The sequence below is a fragment of the Myxocyprinus asiaticus genome, chromosome 2 (genome assembly GCF_019703515.2).
Source record: "Myxocyprinus asiaticus isolate MX2 ecotype Aquarium Trade chromosome 2, UBuf_Myxa_2, whole genome shotgun sequence".
Classification (NCBI taxonomy): Eukaryota; Metazoa; Chordata; class Actinopteri; order Cypriniformes; family Catostomidae; genus Myxocyprinus; species Myxocyprinus asiaticus.
The window spans coordinates 50,004,840-50,032,717 of NC_059345.1; the positions used below are offsets into that span (position 1 = coordinate 50,004,840).

The 27,878-nt window shown below is 38.5% G+C and overlaps 1 protein-coding gene across 2 annotated transcripts; it reads left to right on the forward strand.

Annotated features, from left to right (window-relative positions):
• Nucleotides 1-2,495: 2,495 nt before the first annotated feature.
• Nucleotides 2,496-27,147, forward strand: LOC127415591 (aggrecan core protein-like). Of its 2 annotated transcripts, XM_051654363.1 has the most exons (18): nt 2,496-2,640; nt 6,354-6,418; nt 6,596-6,979; nt 7,065-7,239; nt 7,346-7,473; nt 7,576-7,869; nt 8,077-8,430; nt 10,547-10,721; nt 11,571-11,698; nt 11,957-12,250; nt 13,158-13,256; nt 13,353-14,615; nt 18,435-18,548; nt 22,979-23,137; nt 23,234-23,316; nt 23,410-23,554; nt 25,339-25,521; nt 26,347-27,147. In XM_051654363.1, the coding sequence occupies exons 2-18, from the start codon at nt 6,361-6,363 to the stop codon at nt 26,427-26,429; spliced, it is 4,119 nt and encodes a 1,372-aa protein (XP_051510323.1). In that variant the 5' UTR covers nt 2,496-2,640; nt 6,354-6,360; the 3' UTR covers nt 26,430-27,147. The 2 variants fall into 2 exon arrangements, with proteins under 2 accessions (XP_051510323.1, XP_051510327.1); XM_051654367.1 differs by lacking the exons at nt 22,979-23,137; nt 23,234-23,316; nt 23,410-23,554; nt 25,339-25,521; nt 26,347-27,147 and adding an exon at nt 20,026-20,619.
• Nucleotides 27,148-27,878: the final 731 nt, after the last annotated feature.

A 27,878-nucleotide genomic window follows, 5' to 3' on the forward strand; every position in this document is an offset into this window, starting at 1 on the left:
CTGAGTGCAAAATAACTAGGGACAGATTATGTTGGATATAGTAGTAGAAAAACTAACCGAGGTGTCCCCTACATAATTGCATAACCAAATACTCATCTATGTAGAATATGAGTCACATGAACATGTGTCATAGACGTATAACTGGACAACTCACCAGTGCTCAATTTTATGCTTTTTTAATTATTATTTATTACAACATTTTCAAAGTTCCAAAATGCCTGTCTGTGTTGGAGGGGAGGCCATGTTTCACCTCTCCTTATTCTTCTTGGCAGGCAGAAGGGCATAGTCCAGTGCCACCATGCAGAATTTCAGAAAGCACCTGGAGTGAAGAACTGCCCTCAGGAATTCTGTTTTCTCACACAGGCTTGCGAAGAAGCTTTTGAATCTCCCCTGACACCTGAGTTTTCTCTTCCTCTGTATAAACAAGATTGTCAGTCAAGAGAACGCCTCACGTCTTTCAAACGTTTGGCCTTTTTAATGAAAAGAGCTCTTCAGCACAGTGAAATGTCCACAGGTCCCCTAAGACTTTACTTGAAACTGTGCATGTTGTCAATGTAAGTCAACTAACATAAGCTCGATTGCTTAAAAACCTACGGACACGTTGTACCTTGCAATATTTAATATTTTGCCCACCATTGCTTTTTCTCTGAAGGGTTTGACCTTGTACTCTATTACACAAATATCGTCTGAAGCACAGACATGTTCAGTTACTGTGCCAGTGCAAATTAATGTTTTTTATCATAATTTAAAATGTTTTATTTTTATTTTTTGTATTAATGCTTTCTGAAAGTAATATGAATAAATACAAAATATTTAGTGCTTTAAAGAGGCTGTTGTTTTAAACACACCTGGTCTGATTATACTGTACATACTGATCAGTTCAGTTTGTTATTTTTACTCTTATTTTAATTAAATGTGATGTCCAAATAGTACTACACAGGGTGATAAAGGGAACCAGGGCAAATTTTAAACATACCTTTGCATCTCATTTCATATACTGTACACAGACTGCAGAATAAAAGCACAGAGGACAAAGTACTTGCACAAACTCGAAGTGGGATCCTCCTCTTTGAAGTCCAATCCAAGCAGTTCAGTTACAGTTTTTAATCACCATCCAAAGCAAATAGAAAGAATACGTCCCTCCCACTTAAACCTAAACTGAGCTTAAACACCAGTCATGCTTGACTGGTTCTCCTTGTTTAGCTCTGAAGTGTGATTGGTAAAGTAAAGATTGACAGTTGAAAAAGGTGAGAACACATGATCTTGTATAGGCCACAACAAAACCTTTCAGAAGCGTTGTGTTTAGAATGACTCAACACAAATCAAGACTGATTTTGATCTGTCATGGTTAAATATTCATTTATTAGTGTAAACTTGTATGATAGAGATTTTTTCAGCACTCTGAAGCAAAGTACATACAGTGCTCTGTTTATTATTTAGCTTATGTCTATGAGACATGGCAGACTTCTCACATTTAGAATGGTGACTGTCTTCAATGGGATACGTTGTCATGTTTCTCTAAGAGGAAAGTTTGAGAGCAACAACGGGGTGGGCCAGACTGCTGAATGAAGCCTTGTGTTTCTGCTTTCTGGCAGTGTTGCTTACTCCTGCACACTAATTAATATGATGGATGTTTGTAACCAAGAAAAACGGTACAAACATTATTCTGGCATTTTAGGAAGATATGAGAATAGGAAGCAAATCTCCACTTTAATATCTCAATTGAAAAGATATGGCGTACAACCGGGCTAAAGGCACACCTTAAGGAAAATGTGCTTTTTTCTGGTCAATATTATTTATACAGCATATGCCTTTTGAATCTATTTATACTATTTTTTTATTTGTTATTTTTATTATTAGTAGTAGTATTTATTTATTTATTTTTAGCATTTTGCTTTCTGCATATATATATAACACGTTCTTGCGCTTAAAAAAATAAAATAAATAAATAAATAAATAAAAAACCTTGACGCAACGTGACGCATGTAGTTGATGTTCATTTCTTTTATTTGACACTGCTGCGCTCTTGCGCGAGACGCTGAAAAAACAGCTGGAAGGGGCGCAACAATCAAAGAAGTCCGTCTAATGCATGTTTATGTAGAAGAAGGAAAAAACGGCTCTTTATAGGCATTTTTCCCCCCAGAAAGTTTAAATTCAGGTAGAAAAGTAGGCCTACATTTGCAATTTTGGCATAGCCTACAGAACTGGACAAAAGGCATATTGTAATGGAAATATTAAATAACGTTATATTAGATATAAATAGGAATCTGGATGGACTGTTGACATTTATGATCGTCAGGATTTGCGCATGTTTTGCCACACACGTTTTGGAGAATCTTTGTTTAGCCAAATTACATCATACATGGAAATTTTATGTGTGCCGCTTTTCTCCACCCCAGCCCCCCCCCCCCCCCCCCCCCAATCCATTCGCCCTCTCAAAAGCGCTTCTTTCTGCTTCCCACTCTTCAGCGAGACGCACCAGTGAACAGCTGGACAGCGCATAAGACCCTTTTATAGCAGCTTTAGATTGAGAGACGCTTGCTATTGGAAAGTAAACGGAGCAAAACGCATTTGTCATCCGCAATCAAGAAGGACTACGAGCGTTTCAGGTGTTCTTCAGAGTGATTCTCCATCAAACAGGTAATGTAAAAGTTTGCTTTCGGCTGTGCAATGGGATTCAATTAAATGCTATACAGAAGCTGTACCAATTTAGCATCCCCGCAGCATCTTCGGCTTATTAAGGTGTACCCAAATATTCTGCAAGCACAATGTCACTGCAGATTAAAGGTATGTAATATTATAAAATACACACTAAAAGGTTTGAAGCATCAGTCATTTTCACAAAAGGAAACGTTGACAGTTGATTGGACATAGACCTTAAAGTTATCATAGGAGCAAACTGATATTTTTGCTGATTCTAATTCAGATTCGTAAATCTGAATAATGATCACGTTATTTTCTATATCTGGACTAGTGGTTTTGTAGGAAAGGCACATTTCAGAAAGAGTTATATCTCTTAGCTTGAGGAATCTATTGAAGTGGACTGTAATATGGAAGTGGCCTACTATAAAAAGATAAATGTTATTGATTATTACACAATTGTATTACATTCTATAATGATTGTTTCACAAATTGTGTTGATCTCTGGAAGTTTTGGTCTTGGATCTCTCCAATTTGAACACAAAGTGACAACATGCAAAGATCTGTTATTTTATAGGCTATAGCAGACCTCATAAAGGAAAATCAATACAAGTTAAGCTCAATCAACAGAATTACTGGCATAATGTTGATTACCACAACAACTAATTTTGGCTCGTCCCAGTGGCGAGGCCAGAAATCTCCAGGTGGGTGGACCTTGGTGAATCAGGGTGGACCTCTATTCTGTGCCAACTTTCAAACTTCATTGTGAATATTATGAAGCATACCCCTTTCCTCAGCCGTTACGAGTCAATACTGGCTCATTTAAACCAATGTAAAACGTAGTTGCATTATTACTGGTACAAAAACAATAACTGGTAACACTTTACAATAAGGTTCCATTTGTTAACATTAGTTAACAGCATTAGTTAACTAACAATGAACAATATTTTTTAAGTATATATTAATCTTAAATTCAACATATAGTAATACATTTTTAAAATCAAAAGTTATATATGTTAACATAAGTTACTGTGCTATGAACTAACATAAACTAGCAATGAACAATTGTATTCTTAATTATTAACATTAACAAAGATTAATAAAAGCTGTAAATAATATATTGTTCATTTTTAGTTCATGATACCTAATTCATTAACTAATGTTAATGAATTATTGTAAAGTGTTACCCAATAATTAGTACTAAAATAATCATTTAAACAATGATTAAGTTTATTTTGAGTAATTTACCCTTATAGGTCATAGAGATGAGATGAAAAAATTAAATGGCCATTTTATTAAATTTAATAAAATGATATAAAAGATCAAATGCAATGAATATCATTAATACACTATTATGTGTATCTAGTTCCCTGAAGATCACATCTTTAATTTGGCTGACAAACTCTCTCCTTTGATTGTTTTGTGCTTCGTGGATCTATTGTAATGTCGCATAATATTTATTTTAAATAGTATGTAAAATGAGAGGGCTTTTTCCTCCCCTCACTTTTTTTTTCTACTGAGAAGTGCCATATTACACACAGACGTTGCCCTATACAAATGATCTTTTATATGTAAATTGGACAGACTTGACAGATTTTTACCATATTTGTTTTCATTTCCCCAATAAATACTATTTGATAAAGTCTTTACAGTAAATAGCCAATATAACATTTTTTACTATAAAAACTTTTTTAACAATTTACAGAGTTGGGGAATATTAGCTACTTTCAGAAGTAATGCTACATGATTTTGTTATTGATAACGAAAATAATTTTTCATTAAAATTGACTTTTTTCCTCACGGTCTCTTCATTTGGCTGGGAGCAGTATCAGTTACAGTTTTAAGGTACAATACTTTATTGACAAGACAAATAATTGTAGATTCATATTGCCAAAGAAAACAAAGCCAAATCCCAGACATATAGGCAATTTAGACATTTTTAATAGGGGACATTTGGTCACCCTGTTACTGTATATGCTAGTGGTTTGTGTTGCATGTTAAGTACCCAGCATGCCAAACCACAGAAATGCCATGCCATCTACAGAAACTTCTAATGCACTCCCACGTTAATGTTCAAAAACTTAAGTGTGTCAAATCCATGCACCGTAGATTAATTATCTGGATGCTGCATGGATTTGTTTACACACATGTGTGCCAAAATCTGACTCCCCGCGAGATTTGTACTCCCCGCAACCTGATTGTTCCCTATCCCTAAACCCTACCCCTACTCCCATCCCTAACCCAAACCATAGTAGCCTAAAGGCCTCACCTACACTTACCCCTAACCATACTTGGGAGTCAAAAATCGGCACGACATCACTAAATGACTTGGTGAGTTAAAGTAAATTTTTATAAACTATATTTTATAACAGGAATATGATGATTTTCAAGCATGTGAACTAGCTGGAGTGCTACAAATTAACTATTAGTGTATTCCAGCAGTTTTGACCAGCCGTCAATCTGAGTGGACCAGTACCACCCTGGCCATTATGTGGCCCTGCCCCTTGCTTGTCCCTTGCTTATTTAAAAGAAGCAAAAATCATGGTTACAGTGAGGGACTTACAATGGAAGTGTGTTGTCCATAAACACTAAAATACATATTGTATCAAAAGTATAGCCACAAAACGTAAATATAGAATTTTTAATTGCATTAATTGTATCCTTGACTCAGGCCTGTATCTTTTCATGCCTTGTAAACCTTTAGGATTATTTCCATTTGTACTTGCTTATATTGGGAGAAACACTTTTAAAGGACTTTAAAGGAAAAATTAAGATCAACACGTAAGCCATTCAGCTTGTTTCCCATGAAACCAACTTTGGCATCTGATAATATCTTATCTGACTCTTTCCTTTGCTCACTCTCTAAACACAATCCAGAACACTTTACAAAGTAACACAAACATTACGTATATTTTTAAATAGCCTAATTGTTTTTCTCTGCTTTATATACATCTTTATATACTGTATATCTACATACACTTCAAGATATTTCCTTATAAAGAAATTCAGTGCAATTATAGGGGCCTCATACATTAAAAAGGGCTTGTTTAAAGTCACAGAGTGTGTGCATGTTTGTTACACTGTCTCAGAGATATTTTTATGTTGTTTGCTATATGATTTCAACTGGACTAGGAGAGATGTGGGTGAGGGCAAACTGGATAAAGTATATGGAGTATAAAAAGCACTTATAGAAACAGTGAGTTTCCCTAGCTATGAATAAGTGGATTTTGTGTAGATAAGTCTATGTATAGGAAGAGCTGCATGCTCCGGAGCAAGGCTAATAAATAAAGCATAATTCCTAAAAGTGGATTTATGAATCTTGTATGTTTGTCCAGTGATCCAAACCTTTTGAGACCCTTTTTGCCCCACAACTCTGTGAACTGCACAGACAGTAGTTCTTTCTCTATCCATGCATGGCAGTTAATGACGAGTAAATTCCTAAACTGTCTGGTGAGTTGGAATAGATAGAACCAACACACTCTAGCATGAGAACTATACCCTTTCTGTGGTATTTTTAGGAATTTCAAATTGAATGTATCCCCCATTCACCCCCCCCCCTGTTTTGAACCTGGAAATCCACAGTTTGCTCATTTGATACAACTGCATATGTTACCTGAATCTAATCTTTTGAACAGTATACGTACAAGTCATCTTCTCACTTATTCATTGTTGCTCAATATGTCTGCAAACATGATTTTATCTTAAACTTGTAGGTGAACCATGCGGTCCTTGCTTCTCCTGAGTGTATGTATCTGCATCTCCTCAGAGATTTACACTGGTGTGTATTCGTTCTGTAAATTGCATATTGAATTTGTACTCATGAAAATAATTTCACAGTCTAACTCACCCAACTTATCTTCTTTGTCTGTTTTTGTGATGTCAAAGTGTTGTGTTAGATTTCTATTCATAGAAGTCCATGTCCTTGTATTTCCCATGCATGTGTATATCATCACAGAGCCTGAAAGCATGTTCACAGTCAGCATACCCAATGAGCTTCCTCTACAGCCTCTGATGGGTGACACAATAGTTCTACCATGCTACTTCCAGGACAACACAGTCAATGACCCCGGTGCCCCCACCATTGCCCCTTTGTCTCACCGGATAAAATGGAGTCTGGTCACCACAGAAAAGACCACAAACATTTTAGTGGCATCCGAGGGCATAGTAAACATAGAAGAAAGGTATCTGGACAGGGTCTCCATGGTGGGATACCCAATGACACCCACAGACGCCACCATTAAGATCACAGAGCTCCATTCCAATGACTCAGGAGTGTACCGCTGTGAGGTCATGCATGGGATAGAGGATAATTATGATATTGTTGATGTTCAAGTTCAAGGTACTGTTTGTGCAAAGATCCTTAAAAATATATACACACATGTTGTTCATAAATTTGAGATAAATATAGTACTTATTTTTCTTAGGTATTGTTTTTCACTATCGTGCAATCACCACACGATATACCCTCAACTTTGAGAAGGCCAAGGCAGCCTGTATTCAAAACAGTGCAGTCATCGCCACTCCAGAGCAACTCCAAGCAGCTTATGATGAGGGCTTGCACCAGTGTGATGCAGGATGGCTTTCAGATCAGTCAGTCAGGTCAGTTAACTTACATTAGCAGTTGTACTGTATATTTAGTTGATATGGTTGAAAATAGTAATGCTGATTTAAATAATAAGGCTAATTGATTCTTTGTGTAACAAAGGTACCCTATTCATGACCCTCGTGAGGCTTGCTATGGCGACAAGTATGAATTTCCAGGAGTGAGGACATATGGAGTGAAAGACGTGAATGAGACTTATGATGTGTACTGCTTTGCTGAGAAAATGACAGGTACATTCCAGTTGCATTTTTTAGATGGTGGAAAACCATTTATTTTCTCACTTGAACATATTACAATGTTTCGACTTAGCAACATTCCATTTTGTCTTACAGGAAAAGTAGTACACACAACTTCCCCTAAAAAATTCACTTTTAAGGAGGCAGAAGCTGAATGTACAAAGCAGGGTGCACAGTTGGCTACCACAGGACAGCTGTACATGGCTTGGAAGGGAGGCATGGATGTTTGTAATGCAGGCTGGTTGGCTGACAGGAGTGTCCGCTACCCCATCAACATCGCCCGACCACAGTGTGGAGGAGGCCTTCTAGGAGTGCGTACCATCTATCTTTTTCCCAATCAGACCGGCTACCCTCTCCCAGACTCCCGCTACGATGCATTTTGCTACTCTGGTAAACAAATCTGTAGATTTTACCTTTTTTTTGTATTTTTTATTTTTTTTTTTACTTTTTCTGAAAATCTTATATTTTTAATTGTTATATGTTTGAATTCATTTGTGAGAATTTGCTCATGGAACGTTTAATGATAGCTATTTGTGCTTTTTGATTAGGAATGGTATACTTACAGGTGTGCTGTTTTTTGTTTTTTCTTTCATTCAGAAAATAATGAGGAGAGTTCAGGTTTCCCTGACATATTTCCAGACATGCAGATTACTACAGAGGTGGGGAGTGGTGTCCTGAGCGTTGGCACAATCACAGACAGCTCCCAGGTCTTTTTAAAGCATGCCTCCACTGAGAGTGAACTAAAGGGGGAAGTTGTAACACATAAGCCCTCAATGACCACCAGTGTTGACTCCTCATACACTGTGCTAAATATTACCCAGCTGCCTCTTTTGCCACCTCTCAGTTCCACTGGGGTGATCACTGACATTGTGGAAGGGGTCAGTAACAGGACTGATCTTGAGTCAGAGGTTTCCCGTATGAATGAAACTGAAGCTATCATGTCTGCCACAGGTATGTGTATCACATTTGGGAATGTACTGTAAAAGTTGATGAATTTACTATGTAATGAACCTGATCTATAGACCTGGACTGCTGATGACGTCATAACATTGAAGCCACTGCGTTGCCATATTGGTATGCCAGAACATTCCAGTGCCTATTGACTTAATAGGAAAACATCTCATTTCAAAGAGTAAACGTTAGTCGTTCAACCACCACTTGTATATCTGAAATATGCCTGTAAATCCTTACAACACAAACTTCCTACGCATCTAATTGTTGTTTATTTAGAGTCGGGAAATTTTTCTGCTTCTTGAAAGCCTGAGCAAGTATATCTATAAAGTAGTTCTAACTAAGTACAGTGGCGAACATATCAAGCTGAATGTAAACAAGTTAACTGAAAATGAGGTAAGATACAGACATTTTCAGACATATATATGGTGAACATCGAAGTGTTTGTTCTGAGTCACTTTTGCGTAAATAGTTTCATTTAAAACTGCCTTTTTCACACGCATTCTCGCTTGCTCTCTCTCTCATTCTTCTTCTATTTACCCACACACAGCAGGGCTTGCAGACAGAAAGGGAGATAAGCCATGCAAAGATGGATAAAATTAAACTGATCAGCTCACACAGAAAGTATGGCATGTATCTATGACCATAGAGCATGTCAATATGAAAACAGGCATTTTAGGCAATTTAAAAATCCCAGTCTGACTTTTTTAAGGTACTAAAAAGAGGCTGTCCAGGGAAAAGGACATGTTGTCACCTTGTAACTTGCAGATATTGCGGCTTTTCCTACTTCCATTATGACTTGTTGACAGGTTTGCATTCCTTGGTGAACGTTGTGTTGCACTGATAAGCTGCACACCGGGGCAGGTGAATGGACTAACATTGCAGTCCTCAAAAATCTTCTCCATTACAGCGAATATTATCTATAACAAGCAAATTAAAAGTCAGTCACCACTGACACTAGGGAGCGAAATGCGACTGTTGTATACGGAGCCCAGAGACAGTGAAACGGTGACGTTATTGCCTATCAGTCACTGAGACTCTTTGGCAGTTGGGGAATACCAATATGACCATTGGAATTTATTGTTGCATCAGCAATCCAGTTCTATACAGTATATATATATCAGTGACTGTACAACAAGTAGCACCTTATGTGCTAGATTCTTTTGGGAATTGGAAGGAGGTCAACTCATTATGTCATGAATCTATCAGTATATTGTGAACACGAATTCAGGCACTGGCAAGGGTGTTGATCCAATGAACATTGGGATACTTATAACTTAATTATCTGCAGCACGATTAGGAGGTTGCATCCTGCTATTAATCGACAACATTGCTGTATAAATGACACTACAGTGCAATTTAATGGTAGATGTTAAAACGTGTTATTATGAAAGATAAGTGACATAAATGAAGAAATAATCTCCTTCTAAAAACTTATATTTAAAAGCTTTTTACTTTTCATGCAAATTATGGATGAAAGATATTACAAACAACATCTCATCGGTTTGACTTCATAATTTTAGACTTGTGCTTGCCTTCTAACGACATGAAAGAATTCAGATGACAACATTTCTGGTAAAGGAATGTACTGTAGTGAGCAACAATGCTCCATGGTTATTACGGTGCATTCTGGGAATTTTTAGGGAGCGAACATTTCAGTGCACTGGTAATGGGACAGAAATGGCCGACTCCCTGGCCAGTGCCCTTATTACTAAACTAGGGAGCTGAGTGAGACACCCATAATTCAAAACCTGTGTGATTATCTTTCTTCTGTGTAAGTGGAACACAAAAGTAGATATTAGGCAGAATGTCAGCCTCAGTCACCATTCACTTTCATTTCATGTTCATACAATGAAAGTGAATGGTGACTGAGACTAACATTCTGCCTAACATCTCCTGTTGTGTCCCAAAGAAGAAAAAAAAAACATTCTGGTTTGAAACAACAGAAATGTGAAATTTTTCATAAAGAAATTGACTTTGTGGTATACAGAAATGTTCTGATGGCCATTTTAAATGTTCCAATTTCACCCTAGGAGTTTGTTTTTCCTCAGTGATAGATGTTCATGATAAGTGGGATAAGTCTCTTGACACTTGCTGTCTCTTATTCTGTGCACAGGGGTGGTGTTCCATTACCGCTCAAGCTCCAGTCGTTATGCCTTTAACTTTGTGGAGGCTCAGCTTGCATGCCAGAGCATCGGTGCAGTCATTGCCAGCCCTCAGCAGCTCCTGGCTGCCTATGAGGCTGGTTACCATCAGTGTGATGCTGGCTGGCTCTTGGATCAGTCTGTCAGGTTAGATTCATTGCAGTATTGTTGCCTCACTTGTTGTTGAACTGTTCAAAATTCTTTGAATTTTTTTTGTCTGTATAACTAAAGAAAAGTATTATAAAGCCAATTATTTGTTGCTGGGCTGATGACAGATGTGACTAGTGGAATTATCCCTCTTAGACTGTTGACAAGGTGAACTTGCATTAAAAATAGGGTCAATCAATTAAAAATTGTAATTGAATTAATTACATGGTGTGCTGATCAATTAATCGAATTAATTGCATATATAAATATAAGCCCCTCAAATAACAATAATTCAATATATAATGATGAAATAATTGTAAATAGTTATATTTAAATAATTATAAATATTATAGATAGATAGATAGATAGATAGATAGATAGATAGATAGATAGATAGATAGATAGATAGATGGATAAAAAGTGGCTTTAGAATCCAATGTATTGTTTATTTGCATATTATTGAACATAAGCTAATCATTGGCCTACAATTCACAGCAATCCATTTTGCAACTGAATTTGTCAATCAGTCTGAGATTTATTTTGAGGGCTTGTCTAAGGACCCATCAATCTACACCTGCGTCAAACAGATGCTTTTGGGGCATCTCACTTTGGTTGCAACTTGTCATAAACATACCATTTTTAGGTCGCTGTGTCAAGTTAAACGTAGTTTAATACTTAGAAAATCACATCTTGAGATCCCTAAGTTTGAATTTTGAACGCGCCCTCATGTTGTGTTGTCTGCTAAAGGGTTGGTTTTTTCTCTGTATCAGCTGCATAATCGCACTGATTTAACACATTCATTTGACAGTGCTAATTAAAAAATATAACATGCAAATTATGGATATGCAGGTATCCCATTGTGTCTCCACGTGAGAAATGCTCTGGTGATTTGGAACATGTTCCTGGTGTGAGGTCTTATGGACTGCGTCCTGCTGATGAGCGCTATGATGTATACTGCTATGTGGACAAACCAAGGGGTAAGAGCCTTTTCATTAAATATTACATTTTATTTATATTGCACTTTTACAATACATATTGTTCAAAAGCAGCTTTACAGCAAATAGAAAAATAGAAAGGCAATACAATTTGACTTCAGTGTAGAACTTTGAGAGTTTCTTTTTTCCACAAACATTTCACTCTCAACTGGATTCTCTCTTGGGATACAGAATTATTCTATGTAGCTTGAACATAAGATACTTTTTAAAGTAAATATTCACACTTGTGGGTTTTTCTAGGTGAAATTTTCCATGCAAGTTCATTCGAGGGATTCACTTACGATGAAGCAGTGGCTTACTGCCAGGGCCAGAACGCCTCCCTGGCCTCCACTGGAGACCTGTATGCAGCCTGGAAGCAGGGCTTTGATAAGTGTCGTGCTGGCTGGCTTCTTGACCGCAGTGTACGTTACTCCATTAATAACCCCCGGCATCAGTGTGGTAGAGGGAAGGCTGGAGTTCACACAGTTTACTTGTTCCCCAACCAGACGGGCTCTCCTGACCTGCACACCAAATTTGATGCGTATTGCTTCAAGGGTGAATATAGCATCTGTAGTTGGATACAGGCAATAAAGCAAAGCATGCAAAGTAATGGTTGTTGTAATTTTTTATGTAAAACATGTAAAGTGGTAATTCACCTAAAAATCTATTTTTTTATTTACTCACACTCCTATATGATTTTCTCTCTTTCAATGAACACAAAAGGAGATGTCAGGGAGCATGTTAGCCTCATTTACCATTCACTTTCATTGTATAGAGAAAAAAATGCAAATTTAACTGAATGTTGACCAGTGTTGGGTAAGTTACTTAAAAAAGTAATCCACAAAATTATTACGAATTACTAACTACTTCTCTAAAATTATAATCAGATTACTTTACTGATTATTTAATTGAAAAGTAATCCCATTGCTAATTACTTTTAAATTACTTTCTAAACACTTGTCACGAACATTTTTTAGTTGTTGCTCTCAACAAATTCAAAATAATGTCTATTTTCTCCTTGTTCATTGTCGCACACCCTTCAGCTGTCACAGAAACGCAAACAGACATAAATATAAACATATGAATTCACATTTGAATTGTATTACACATTAATGCTATTTTTTTTTTGTTTATATTAGTAACCCAAGTAATGTACTTAAAAAAATTACTTTAAATGAAAGTCAGTAACCTGTAATCTGATTACAATTTAAAATGTTCTACATTACAAATACAACTTTTTGTGCCTTAAAGTAATTATATTACAGTAACTAATTACTTTGTAATCCAATTACACCCAACACTGATGGTGACTGAGATGTACATTCTGCTTAAAATCTCCTTTTGTGTTTCATGGAAAAAAGAAAGTTATAGGGCTATGGAACGAGTGAATAATGACAGAATTTTCTTTTTTTTTTGGTGAACTATCCTTTTCAGTTTGTGTATTTGTATTTTTTATATATAGTTCATCTGGATATGTCTCTAAATGAAAGCGAACCAAACTTAACTGTGACAGAAGAAGTGATAGTGAACATCACATCCTTCCCTAGTCTTTTCAGACCTGGTAATATTATGTATCTCAAGATACACTCATTGTTTAATTTTCAACACAATTGACTTATGCATGACTAGAAAGCTGACTATATTTCTGTTTTCTAAGTATTTCCCCCTATTACTCCTCCCATCCCTGTGGAACCGTCTGGATCTGGCTCTGGCTCATCCGGGGCCAGTGGCACCGATGATCTATTGAGCAGTGGAAGTGGGGATCAACCGAGTGGGTCATCAAGTTCCAGTGTAGACCTGTCAGGATCTTGGTCCAGTGGTGATGTTTCAGGGTCAGGTATCAGCGGTGATGGCTCAGCTATCCTTGTAATCTTCTCAGGAAGTGGCAAAGTTTTGTCAGGAGTTGGATCTACTTCAGGGAGATGCGAGGAGGCTGGGGAAGGAAGCACAGAGATCCTCACCTTTCCCTCAGGCCAGGGCTCAGGATCAGGGAGTGGGTCGGGGTGTAGCTCTGAGGAGAGTGCATCTACTTCAGACATTTCCAGCAGCTCAGGTGAGAGCGTCAAGATTGGAGAACTTTCCGGCATCTCCTCAGGATCAGGTTCCATTGAGGAGTCCACAGGTTTCAGTGGTTTCTCATCAGGAGTTTTTCCCTCTGGAGGCTTTAGTGGCATTTCACTGGTTGATGGCAGTGGTGTTATCATGGTGGATAGCCAGTGGGTTCCATCTTTAACAGAACAGGATTTGGGTGGAAGCCATGTGGATTTCAGCGGATCAGGGCATATCTCAGGGTCTGGGGTGAGTGGAGATTTCTCTGGAATGAGCGGTGACCACAGCGGCTCTGGAAGTGGTTTGGAGTTTTCTGGAATGACATTTTTGGGGTCAGGATTAACTGATCTCACAAAACAATCTCGTGAGGAGGAAGTGTATGGGGTTTTGTTATTCGGGTCTGGTGAAGGGAGTGGATTTACATCTGGAGGCTATACCATCGAATCAGGAGAAAGATCAGGGGCATCAGCTAGTGGTGATATCACCCTCTTCACCAATGGTGCCGTGATAGAAATGTCTAACAAGCCCTTCCAAGGCATGGAGCTGGGACGGGAGGAGGTGGAGTATAGTGGCAATGTCAGACTGTCCTCAGCGAGTGGAGATGACCAAACTGTCTATTCTAGTGGACAAGAATATGAGTGGAGCCCAGCAACTGGTAACACACCACAGTTGAACACCAGTGATGATCCCTTAGCTCTTCTATCAGCTCAAGGATCATCAGGGCTGTACAGTGATGCTGCAGTGCCTGTGCATTATTCAGAACCAGAGGGGATCATCAGTAAACATGATGCCATTACTTCTGCACCTTTACTTATCAAACCTGCCATCACTTCACAAACCCCTTCTGTCAATGAAGGCCCTTTTGTGAAAGGTAAGATTTCTGTTGCATAAACCTTAAAGGAATAATTCACCCAAAATTTTATTCACCCTCATGTTGTTTCATATTTGGCAGTTTAATTAAATTTTATCATCAAAATGGTGTCTAAACAACTGAATTCATTAAAATGCTAATTAAATGAAAATAGACCAATTCTTATTCAACATAACATTGCATTACTTTTATCAAATGAAGTGCTTTTATACAGATCCTCATAGCACAATCCAAAATAAACCACTGCCATTATTTTAGTCAAATTAAGTGCTGCGCACAGATGTGAGGTATTGCTTAAATTATAATAGTGAATACTACATAACTTTACAGTGATTATTTAATTCTGTCATATTTTTTCCCATATTAATCAAGCTTTTATTTTGGCGGAAAACATCTCCGGTTACACGTGTATCCTTGGTTCCCTGAGATGAAGGAAAAGAGACATTGCTGTAAACACTATGGGGAGTGTCCTTCTACACGACCTTGTTGAAACCCTTAAACAATCACACCAATCCTCTGATTGGCAATGGTGTCTGAGCCCCGCCCCTTCAGGTGCATAGTTGGCCTATATAAGCGGGCGCTCAGTCACCATTTCTTCAGAATTTTATGACTGAGGGACAAGAGTTTCACTCGTATTATGAAACTCTGAACTCCCTTCATCTCAGGGAGCCGAGGTTACATGTGTAAATGGAGACGTTACCTTTCGATTAATTTCACTCGACATTACTGTAAGCACTATGGGGAACGATATCCCATCACGGCGCACTACGTGACATCACACTCCCAGAGTTATAACACTAAATAGAGATATTCATAAGGAGTCACAGGCCGATGACTTATAAGTCATATTTTAGTGTATATGTATAGTCCCACGTGGTAGATGCCAAATAGTAATGAATGTAGTCTGAGGTTTATATGAACCATATAGATATACACAGTATGGTTTATTAACTCTCTCACAACATGGTTAGGAAAGTAGGCTTTATTTCTTATGGGAGTGCTTATGACTTTAGTTCTGCAGCATATAATTAGGTGGCTGTGTTGACTAGAGTTGGTTGACTATACTCACCTGCTTGAATGTAAGAAGCGCTCTATACAGAGAGGACTTGTGAGGAGATGGACACCATGTCCAGGTTATAAAATCTCACGAGCGTGTTTTGTGAGGACCATCCTGCTGCCAAACATATGTCCTGTAAGGACACACTGTATGTCCATGTCCATGACGAGGCCATGCTTCTGGTTGAATGCGCTTTGACACCAATGGTCAATTCAAGCCCTGTGATTCATAAGCGAGGGCGATTGCATCAACAATCCAGTGAGAGAGAATTGTTTGGAGATGGACATTCCTTTTGTTCATCCTCCATAACAAATAAAGAGCTGATCCGACAGCCTAAACTGACAGGTGCACTCGACATACTGTATGTATGCAATGCCCTCACCTGGCACAACATATGCATAGATTGCTCTTCATCTGCATTAAATGGTGTGGGGAAAAAGGCTTGCAAACGAACCACCTGAGCCCTGAAGGGCATTGATAAAACCTTAGGCACTTAGCCTTTTCTAGATTTAGCGGTGGCTTTTGACAGATCTGGACAAAACTCCAGGCATGAGCTGTCATTCTACAGCGCCTGCATGTCACCCACCCGTTTAAATGAGGCCAAAGCAAATAGGAGTGTGGTTTTTAAGGAAAGCACCCACAGCTCAACTGATTCCAACGGCTTGAACAGGGAGTTTGAGAGTACATTCAGCACCAGATTTAAGTCACAAGTTGGTACCATAGCAGTGCGAAAGGGGTTCAAATGCCTCACTCCCCTAAGGAACTTTATGACTAGATTATGTTTGCCTATCGAAGAGCCAGCCTCCAGGGCGTGGTATGCTGAGATAGTCGCTAAATAAACCATGAGTGTTGACAGGGTAAGACCAGCATCCAGCCGCTCTTGAAGGAATGTCAAAATCTCAGCTATGGGACAATTCACCGGGTCTTTACCATGTGAAGAACACCAATTTGCAAACGTGCCATTTAAATGCGTAGAGGCATCTCGTGGAAGGTGCTCCAGCCTGTAAAATAGTGTTCATCATTGACTGAGCCAATTCTGGCTCATTTGATGTGCTCCATTCAGGGGCCACACATGTAGGTTCCACAGCTCTGGCTGGGGATGCCAAATCATGCCTTGTGCTTGAGAGAGAAGGTCTCTCCTCAGTGGTATTTCCCATGGAGGGCCGTCTAGTATTTCTATCATCTCCGGAAACCAGGACTGATTGGGTCATTTCAGTGCAATTAACAGAAGTGTTTCCATGTCCACTTGGACTTTGCTGATGACAGAATGAAGGAGGCGCACCGGTGGAAATGCATGTGAGCCAGTGTGTCCACGCCCAGCAGGACTTGGGACATGGAGTACCAAAGGGGACAGTGGGTGTTCTCCATGGAGGTGAATACATCAACTCCCACTTTGCCGAATATTTCCTCAACACTGTCTGAGGATGAAGTCTCCATTTCCCTGATAATGCTTCCTGGCATGACAATAGATCTGCTCTGAAACTCAGACGGGCTGAGACATGTGTTGCACGTAATGAGAGGAAATGACGCCCACTCCATTGGAGGAGGCAATGCGTCAGGTTCATTAATTGTGGCGATCGGAGTCCTGCCGATTTATGTACGCCACTACTGTTGTATTGTCTGAACGAATCAGAACAGTATTCACAATGTCGGAAGAAATGTGCATGTGCCTGTGGCTCCAGGCGTGATGTGGAATGTGTCGCTTGAGCCAGTACTGTAGAGGTCTCATGTGTAACAGACTAACGGTATGACGATGTATGCTGCCGCCATAAAATCCAGCATTCTCTGAAATTACTTCAGTGGCAATGTTTTCCCAGTTTGAACTGAGACAGACACCGAAGAATGGTCTGTACGTGCTCGTTTGTGAGGTGCACACGCATGCTCACAGAATAGAAATGAACTCCTAAAAAGGAGATTTGCTGGCTGGGGAAAAGTGTCCTTTCACCCAGTTGACAATCACACCCAGATTTTTCAGATTCAGATTTCAAGTCTCTGTGTTCGCTCAGTAGTGCCTCTGATTTGACTAGTAATAACTAATAGTCAAGGTAATTAAAAACATGCACATCGTTCATTTTCAATGGGGCGAGTGTTGCATCGATACTTTTTGTGAATGTGCAGGGAGCCAGTGACAGACCGAAAGGTAGGACTTTTAATTGATACGCAGTTCCCTCGAACGCAAATCTCAAAATCTGAGTTAACGTTTTGAAGGGCGCTTCGCGAGCACGCAATTCAAGCGTCTCAAATCTAGAATTGGCCGAAGCCCGCTGTAAATGGCTGTAAACCTTCTGTGTGTCGCAGTCTGGGACAGTCTCTGTCATATTTTTTTGCTAGGAGACTGTGAATCTCTGCACGTAACACCGGCGCATCCTGTGGTCAGACCATAGATTGCAAAACGCCAGTGAAATGAGGTGGCGGCATACAAACTGAATCGTATAACGTGCTAGATCATTTTTACCACCCAGTCTGGTGTCATCTGTTAATATGGGTGCCAAAATGAAAATGCACCACTCACATCTCGCTCATGGAGGATGTGTGAACTCGCCGAAAGTCTCAGTCAGCTGCCTATGTTTTCGGATGCAGCTCTCCAAAATATGTAGTGTTATGGGGGCTCCTGGAACAGGGTTGAGAACCACAAAAAAAATTTTTTTCAATTTAAATAGATTTAGAATATCTAAAGATAAAACCTGCTCCCTTTCCTATTTAGTGTATTTCTACTATGGTTTTAATGCTTTGCTCTGTGTCTTTTTCAAAAAACTTGTTAGCTTCTGTCAACCCATGTGATCCAAACCCCTGTGGTGCCGGATCGTGTTCAGTGCAGGATGGTGTGGGCCTTTGTCATTGCCCACCTGGACTGCATGGAGAAGAGTGCCAGTTTGGTGAGTCAGACAGCATTTATTCTGCTATAAATTATCTTAAAGGGATAGTTTACCCAAAAATGAAATCATTTACTCACCCTCATGCCATCCCAGATGCGTATGTCTTTCTTTCTTCTGCTAAACACAAACAATGATTTTTTGAAGAGTATTTCAGCTCTGTTGGTCCATACAATGCAAGTGAATGGTGGCCAGAACTCTGAAGGCCCAAAATGCAAAAAGGCATAAAAGTAATCCATAAGTCTCCAGTGGTTAAATTCATGTCTTCAGAAGTGATATGATAGGTGTGGGTGAGAATCAGATCAATAATTAAATCCCTTTTTTCACTATAAATCTCTGTAAATCTCACTTTCACACTCACTACCAAATTCTTCTTATTTTGTTTTTTTAGCGATTAACATTCTTCTTGCATATTGCCACCTACTAGTTAGTGCTGGTCAAAGGTGGAGATTTATGGTATACAAGGACTTAAATATTGCTCTGTTTTTCACCCACACCTGTCATATCACTTCTAAAGATATGGATTTAACAACTGGAGTATGGATTACTTTTATGTTGTCTTTTATGTGCTTTTTGGACTTTCAAAGTTCTGGTCACCATTCACTTGCATTGTATGGACCCACAGAGCTGAACTATTCTTCTAAAAATCTTTGTTAGTGTTCAGCAGAAGAAAGAAAGTCATACACATCAGTGATGGCATGAGGGTGAGTAAATGATGAGATGGAACTCCTATACATTTTTGGATTGTAAGGTGACATAAATGTATGATAAATTTGAGAGGATGCTGCAAAACTGTTGTTTTTGTTGTCCTTTTAGGCTGATGATTTAATATGAATCAACCAACAGTCTGACTGCTTCACTGTATACATTTAATTTGTGAATAACTTTGTTCACTTCTGTTACATTTTGCCCATGCCTGATTCATGTCCTCACAATCAATTTTACAGGTTATTTGCATGCGTGCGTGGTTACTGTAATTTACATTCAGAGCCAAATGACATTTAAGTGACTGTTCACCTATGTTGTTTTTGTTCAGCTGTGCCTTTCCTGCAGTCTGGTTTAACCAGCACGCCTGCTAACTTCTGGTACATGCTCATATTCAAATTCGTCACTCTTCATATGAATCTGAACTCTTAAATTCTGCTTCTTTATTTCTGGGACTGTAAGAGTGTTTGACTCCAATACTCTGTTGTTAATTTATCTCATTTATAAGGATATGGGAGGTATGAAAACTGACCCTTGGCCAGCACTCTTACAGTAACCACAACTTTCTCTTATCTATCTTTCTATTTACCCCAGAATTCATTTAGTATATCACTAAAACTTCTCAGCTTATCAAAATCATTTGATAAGGTGTTATGATCGACTTACGATATACAAGCAGCTCCAAGAGTTCTGATTCAGTTATGCTCTCTGCTAAGCTTGGCCCACCTCAGGGCATCTTCATAGCCAGTCTTAACTGCTAAACCTTTATTTGCAGAGGTTGATGTTTGCCATTCAAACCCTTGTGCCAATGGAGCCACCTGTGTGGAGGTGGAGGACACTTTCAAATGCTTATGTCTGCCCAGCTACGAAGGAAACCGCTGTGAGATTGGTACGGGGCTTGCTTCAGCTAATTCTACTAACCGTTAAATGCAAGCTTAAAGGTGACGCAACTCTAGCTGCTGTGGTTCAGTGAAATGGGCATCCTTGGGCACATGAAAATGCCTTGGGGGCAAACAGTATTGTATGTCTTTTCTGTGTGCTTTTCAGGGATTGGAAATATTTATTCTTTTTCTGTGAGAGACTTTTGCCAGTCCATTTTTTGAAATCTGTTGTCAATGAGAGTTTTGCAGTTGAAAACTCTCAAACTCTACATCATTCAGTTGTGGTAAAGGAATCAATGACACATGTAATTTGCAGGTCATGTAAAAATCTAGAGGGAGAATACAACCCTTCATTAACTCATGGGGCTGACTTTCTGAACCAAGGGGAAAATTTTACAAAATATAAATATTGTATAAAAAATTTGTTTATATTTTACATATGACTAGTCCAAAAAAATATCCCTGTACCAGTTATGTTAGTTGTAGATGTTCTGTGGGATGTTTGCTCTTGGCCTAGATGAAGTTCAGTCATCAGTCGATTAGAATTCATGGGATTGTTGAAAACTCACATTATCTGTTAAAGGGTTAGTTCACTCAAAAATTAAAATTCTTTTATTATTTACATGCCATCTAAGATGTGTATGACTTACTTTCTTCTGCAGAACACAAACAAAGATTTATAGAAGAATATCTCAGTCCTGTAGGTCCATTCAATGCAAGTGAGTGGTGATCAGGGCTTTGAAGCTCCAAAAATGAGCCCTGCGCATGTGTCAAGCACTAGGAAGTGTAATCGAGCTTGAAATCATGATCGTGCCTAGAGCCTTCAATTGCAAGGTGTACAGTGAAAAAGTTATATTTTAGTCTGCTCTTACCCAAAACCAACTGGATCGCTTCAGAAGATTCATTAACTGGAGTCATTTGGATTAAGTTTATGCTGACTTTATCTCATTGTTGAAACTTCAAAGTTCTGGTTGCCATTCACTTACATTGTATGAACCTACAGAGCTGAGATATTTTTCTAAAAATCTTTGTGTTCAGCAAAAAAAGGAAGTCATACACATATGGGATGGCATGAGGGTAAGTAATTGATTAAGGAATTACAATTTTTGGGTGAACTATCCCTTTAAAGCTGAATTCATTAATACCTTTGCCACGTACTGTATGATGCATTTGTCGCTTGCTTAAAGAGGCCCTATTATGCTTTTTGGGATTTTGCCTTTCTTTTAGTGTGTAATATAGCTGTTTGTACATGTAAAAGTCCATGCCAAAGGTAGTTACTCTCTCCCACAGAAAACACTGCTCTTGAACTGCCTGAAACACCTGGTTTGCAGTCCAGCCATTACTTCCGTAACATAGCTACATCACTATGTAACAAATTTGCATAATGTCCGCCCCAGGAATGTGCTGCTCAGGAAGCCTCGAGAGCTGAAACTCGGTTATAGTAAGGGGTGTTATATTTCTGACACACGCTCTAAGCGGTTGACCAATCACAACAGACTGGGCCAGCTGACAAATCAGAGCAGGGGGCTTTAAAGAGACAGGAGCTACAACAGAGCGTTTCAGACAGGGGGTGAAAAGAGGTGCTGTAGCAATGTACAGTATGAGAAATATATATATATATTTTTTTTTTACATTTAAGCATGTAAACCTATTCTAGTAGACCCCCCCAAAAACATTATGAACCTGTAAATGAGCATAATATGGGCTCTTTAAAACTCTTAAGAAAGATAAAGTGACTTTATCCAAAACAATCCCTCAGACACTTCCCCATATGTATTTCTCATTTATTTCTGAAATAGCATGTACAGTCATTTTTGTGTCATTTGTGATTGTCTTTTTAATCAGTGACTATATACATTTGCAATAGTAGCTATGTTGTAAAATCCCAGAGGAAAATTACTGCTAAGAAGTTTATATTTTATCACTCAGGAGACTTAATGGAGTTCTCAATTAAATTTAAAGGGGTCATGGCATGAGGAATCACATTTTCCTTGATCTTTTGACATATAAGAGGTCATTGTACTATAAAAACATACTGTAAGTTTCAGAACTCAAAACTTCCCCCTCACTTCAAAAAGAGCATTCATTGAAACCAAGCTATCAAATGACTCATTCTCTACTTCCTCCACATTGTGATGTCACACTGTGGTAGACATTTGCATCTGACCAGCTCCTCAACAACACATCAATGCCGACTTTACCTTTAATCAATTCCATAGCACCGCTTAGTAGTGGTGAGCAGTGAATGGCAAATAGAGAGAGCAGGTCAGTCAAGAGCAGAGAGCCAATAATAACAGAGGGTGTTTACTGTCAAGTCTTAAAGGAGAAACAGCACCAAAACCAAGCGTTTCTGACAGAGGGTCAGAATGAGGGTGGAAAATGGTCATGTTTTACAAATATATGACTACGGTAATATTATAATTTAACCTCAAGGAACATTAAAAGAATTAAAAAAAAAAAAAAAAAAGGAATGTTATGACCCGTTTAAGTATCAACTTTGTCTCATGTTTCTGTTAAAATTCCTTAGAAGAAATAATGACAAATGATACAATTGTTGACATACAATAAGAGTATAGAGCTATAAAATTATAATGGGGATAGATAGCTCAGATAATTAGGTTTTGGAATAAGAATGTTTTAGTTCATATTGAAATCTCTGACTTTTGATTGCAGACTTTGGTATCAAATGATGGACATTGTTGAGATCTCTTCTAAAACTAGAGGAGACACAAGTGTGTGCCTTTTTCTCCTTTTCCTCCTGCTTTCAAAGAGAAAACAAAAAGATTTTAACAATATCTAATTTGGGGTTTTATTTCCTATGGGATATATCATCCGACTTTGCTTCAGATGTACACAGCTGTAAGGAGGGCTGGACTAAGTTTCAGGGCAACTGTTATTTGCACATGTCGGAGAGAGAGACCTGGGTGGATGCTGAGCAGCACTGTCGAGACTTAAACGCTCACCTGGTTAGCATTACCACTCCAGAGGAGCAATCCTTCTTCAACTGTGAGTGTCATTTATGTGTCCATGTGTGTATGTGTTTATGCACTTAAGTGTTTGCTGTGTTTCTGATTGCAAGTAATCCTCCTTTTATTGTAACAGCGTATGCACAAGACTATCAGTGGATTGGATTGAATGATAAAACAGTGGAAAATGACTTCCGCTGGTCAGATGGGACCCCACTGGTAAGCTTGCTGAGAAATTGTAATCTAAATAATAGAGCTAATTGGCACTAATTGAATGAAGACTTGATTTTTTTAACCTATTTTTCTGCTTAGCAATATGAGAACTGGAGGCCTAACCAGCCTGACAATTATTTCAACTCTGGTGAAGACTGTGTTGTAATGATCTGGCATGAAAATGGCCAATGGAATGACGTGCCTTGCAACTACCTCCTACCTTTCACATGCAAAACAGGACCAGGTACGCACCCCACCAAATGTAAATGAATACCTTCATTGATAGAAACTGTGATGTAATTCAGTTCAAGAAATAGTTCACCCAAAAACGAACATGCGGTTATTATTTTCTCACTGTAATGTTGTTCCAAACCCATATGATTTTCTTTCATCTGTGGAACTCAAGAAGTACATTTTTAAAGTCTTCACAGGGTTTACTTACCATACTCTAAGTGAATAGTGACTTGGATGTATCAAGCTCAAAAGAGGACAAAAAAGCTCTTAAAAAAATATGGTAAAATTCAAACCTCATTGGTCATGATGTCATGTTGCACGTTTGGTCATTAAACATGATGAGAACCAATGAGGTTTGATGTTACCAATGTAGCCATATTTGCTTTTTATTTATATATACACTGATCAGCCACAACATTAAAACAACTGACAGGTGAAGTGAAGGAAGTTGGAAGCAGGAAAATGGGCAAGCATAAGGATCTGAGCAACTTTGACAAGGGCCAAATTGTGATGGCTAGACGACTGGGTCAGAGCATCTCCAAAACAGCAGGCCTTGTGAGCTGTTCCCAGTATGCAGTGGTTAATACCTACCAAAAGAGGTCCAAGGAAGGACAACCAGTGAACTGGAGATAGGGTCATGGGCACCCAAGGCTCATTGATGCGCGTGGGGAGCGAAGGCTAGCCCATTTGTTCCAGTCCTACAGAAGAGCTACTGTAGCACAAATTGCTGAAAAACGTAATGCTGGCCATGATAGAAAGGTGTCAGAACACACAGTGCATCGCAGCTTGCTGCGTCTGGGGCTGCGTAGCCACAGACCGGTCAGAGTGCCCATGCTGACCCCGGTCCACTGCTGAAAGTGCCTACAATGGGCATGTGAGCGTCAGAACTGGACCATGGAGCAATGGAAAAAGGTGGCCTGGTCTGATGAATCACGTTTTCCTTAAGATCATGTGGACGGCCGGGTGCGTGTGTGTCATTTATCTGGGCAAGAGATGGCAGCAGGATGCACCATGGGAAGAAGGCAGGCCGGTGGAGGCAGTATGATGTTCTGGGCAATGTTCTGCTGGGAAACCTTGGGTCCTTGCATTCATGTGGATGTTCCTTTGACATGTACCACCTACCTAAAGATTGTTGCAGACTAAGTACACCCCTTCATGGCAACGGTATTCCCTGATGGCAGTGGCCTCTTTCAGCAGGATAATGCACCCTGCCACACTGCGAAAATTGTTCAAGAATGGTTTGAGGAACATGACAAAGAGTTCAAGAGTTCAGTGTGCTGGGTCAACAAGTCCGGTCCATGGGGTCCCACCTCGCAATTTATAGGACTTAAAGGATCTGCTGCTAACGTCTTGGTGCCATGTCTTGGAGTCCATGCCTCGATGGGTCAGAGCTGTTTTAGATATCAGGCAGGTGGTTTTAATGTTGTAGCTGATTGGTGTGTGTGTGTGTGTGTATATATATATTTATTGTATATTTAATATATATATTTGCTTTACTTTTTTAATGTTGTATCATGTCAGAAGACTTGGAATATAGTGCATGAGTCATATCAATTACTTTTACTGTGGTGCTTTTGGTCCTTTTTCGAGCTTGACAGACCAGAGTCACTGTTCATTGTCATAATGGCAAATAAACCTTTTTAAAAAATTTGCTTTTGTGTTCCACCAAAGATAAAAAGTAATATGGGTTTGGAGAGAAGTTGGGGGGGTAAATAATAACAGAATTTTCATTTTGAGGTGAACTATTCCTTTAAAATCCATCATTTCAATTAATAACTTATTGTCCTCTTTCAGTATCATGTGACCAACCTCCTAAAGTGGAGAATGCCAGGATGTTTGGAAACAAGAAAGAACGTTACCAGGTGAATTCCATTATCAGATACCAGTGCAACGAAAACTTCACACAGCGCCACCTTCCTGTGATCCGCTGTATGGCAGATGGACAGTGGGAGAAGCCACAAGTGGAATGCATAGCCAGTAAGCTACTCGGGCATGGCCATGAGTCTTTTAAAAGCTTAGAATTTCCCTAGAAAGACTGTCTTTAATATTTAGGGATTTTTTTATATTATAGATTTGCCAAAACAAAAGTGCAAGCAAATACTTTTAATAAAAAGCATAGAAGATATTAGTTAATAATCTAAGTTTAACGGGTTTAATACAAGTTGAGCTCAATCGACAGCATTTGTGGCATAATGTTGATTACCACAAAAATGTATTCTGACTTGCCCCTTGTTTTAAAAAAAAAAAAAAAAAAAGCACAAATCTGGGTTCCAGTGGGGCACTTACAATGGAAGTGAATGGGGCCAATCCGTAAACGTTAAAATACTCACTGTTTCTAAAGTATAGCCGCAAAACACAAACAATATTTGTGTTCACATGATTTTAGTTTAATAAAATCACTCACAAACCTTTTCTGTGTAAAGTTATTGCCAATTTTACAACTTTGTGCCATGATGATGTAATGTCAACAATCCCTTAAACTCTAAAATAACTGTAAAAATGATGATTTAAACAACTTTACAGCTCAAAAAACACATGAGTTTTAAAAGAAGAATTAATGCTTTTATAAAGTTCTAAGCTTCACATTTCTGTCTTTTAACTCTCCAAAAATTGGACCCATTCACTTCCATTGTAAGTGCCTTGTATTGAACCTGTAATATTCCTTTAATCACATTCTAATCTAACCTAATTTCCAAAGGAAATATCTATTCATATCATGTCTTTTGCAATAATGCCTTTAAACTTTATTGTTTGTACATTGTTGTATGAGGAGTACTGACATTATTTATTTTGTGTTTATAGAGATCAACACAAGGCCGCAAAAGAAATCCACAGCTCATCACTCACATAAAGCTAATAGCACAACATTGGAGAAGCGTCTTTAAGGAGATTTGATAGAGATGAGTTTTATATTTATTTTCCAAGCACCTGAATTATCCAGCATATATACCTAATTAAAAAGTGTAAGTGCCTATTTTGTATATATTGCTGCCCCCTAACACATTAGATCACCATATTTTAAATCTCAGTTCTTGGCCTTTACCCATGATGCAGTGCTACATCTCATCACTGCTGCAAAAGATGAGAGACCAAAATATCAAAGACCACCAACATTATTAAAGATGTCTGTAAATATTTGCTGAAGGCTTTTCTTTTGGACTAGCTAGTGTTATATGGTGAAAAGGCACCGAGGTGCCCAGTCCTTTCTCTATGAAGGATTTTTTGTCTGTGCCAGTAAGCAAAATTTTAATGTATGATAGAGGAGGTCATGAAATGTGAAGCATTATCTTTATCTATAGTTTTTGGAGAGGAGTTAGAACATAGAAAACTCCATAGCCATAAAAGACGTTTACAAAAATAAATTATTTAACCAGGCAGATGAAAAAAAAAAAAAACTTGCATGAGGATGTCATTCATTTATGTCTGAGTAGGACATCATAATGTGAAATGAGATCTATTTATTGATTTCTCACAACACAGCACAAAGTACATCCATCTTTGACTGGGTGTGTCCATCTTTTTTCATGTTTAGTCACAAAAGCCATATACTGTATATTTTAAACAACATTAAATCTAGGTGTCCAAATCCAGTCAGATTATGAATGTAATCCAATGGAAATGTACTTGTATGTTACATAGTATCTGTGTTTTCCCAAGACTGTGCAGGGCATAGTACTACATGGGGACCAGAATGACCCTGGATCAGATAACAGCTATTATTTTCTAATAAGCTTAATAAGAGCTCTTAGTTCATATAGAACTATTAATGACAAGTGCCTTGTAAATATTTTGCGTTTTGCCTGTTTCTGTTCTGAGACCTCTTACTTGGCACTTTTGTCTTCTCGAAAAAAAAAGTACAAGAGGCTGTGCCTCTTTCATCCCAATGGCAGAACTGTTTTTTTGTATTTTTATTTTTTTTAAGGACAATAGCTTTATTTTTCATCTGACACAGCTGAAATGACGATTGCAGTATACACTGCAGAAGAACATGCACAAACATTTCCTCATCAAGCAAATAGACATTTTAGAAAGGAATAGAAACTTGTGGCATGGAAGTCCCACCTTTTTTCATTTACTGTTGAAGGTAACTGTGTTATCCTTCATGCCATACATGACTATGCCTTTAAGACTTCCTAAATGCTGACAGTACAGTCTTGAGGTCATATTGAGGGGGACCTGGAGTTTTGGGATGAGTGACTAAGTGAACCCATCAATGAAGATCTGTTGTTGTCTTCTAAGCTGTTTTCACTTCTGTGAAATATAGTTTAAATTTAGCCAAAAAATGTCTTCAGGCAAACTTTGTGTTTGAATAATTGTATTAAAGCAAATGCAAC

Excerpts from the sequence above, each read along its gene's own strand:
- LOC127415591 (XM_051654363.1), top strand. The coding sequence starts at position 6,361 with ATGCGGTCCTTGCTTCTCCTGAGTGTATGTATCTGCATCTCCTCAGAG. Across the intron at positions 7,870-8,076 it reads CGATGCATTTTGCTACTCTG|AAAATAATGAGGAGAGTTCA; the intron begins GTAAACAAATCT and ends TCTTTCATTCAG. Across the intron at positions 14,616-18,434 it reads TGAAGGCCCTTTTGTGAAAG|CTTCTGTCAACCCATGTGAT; the intron begins GTAAGATTTCTG and ends AAAACTTGTTAG.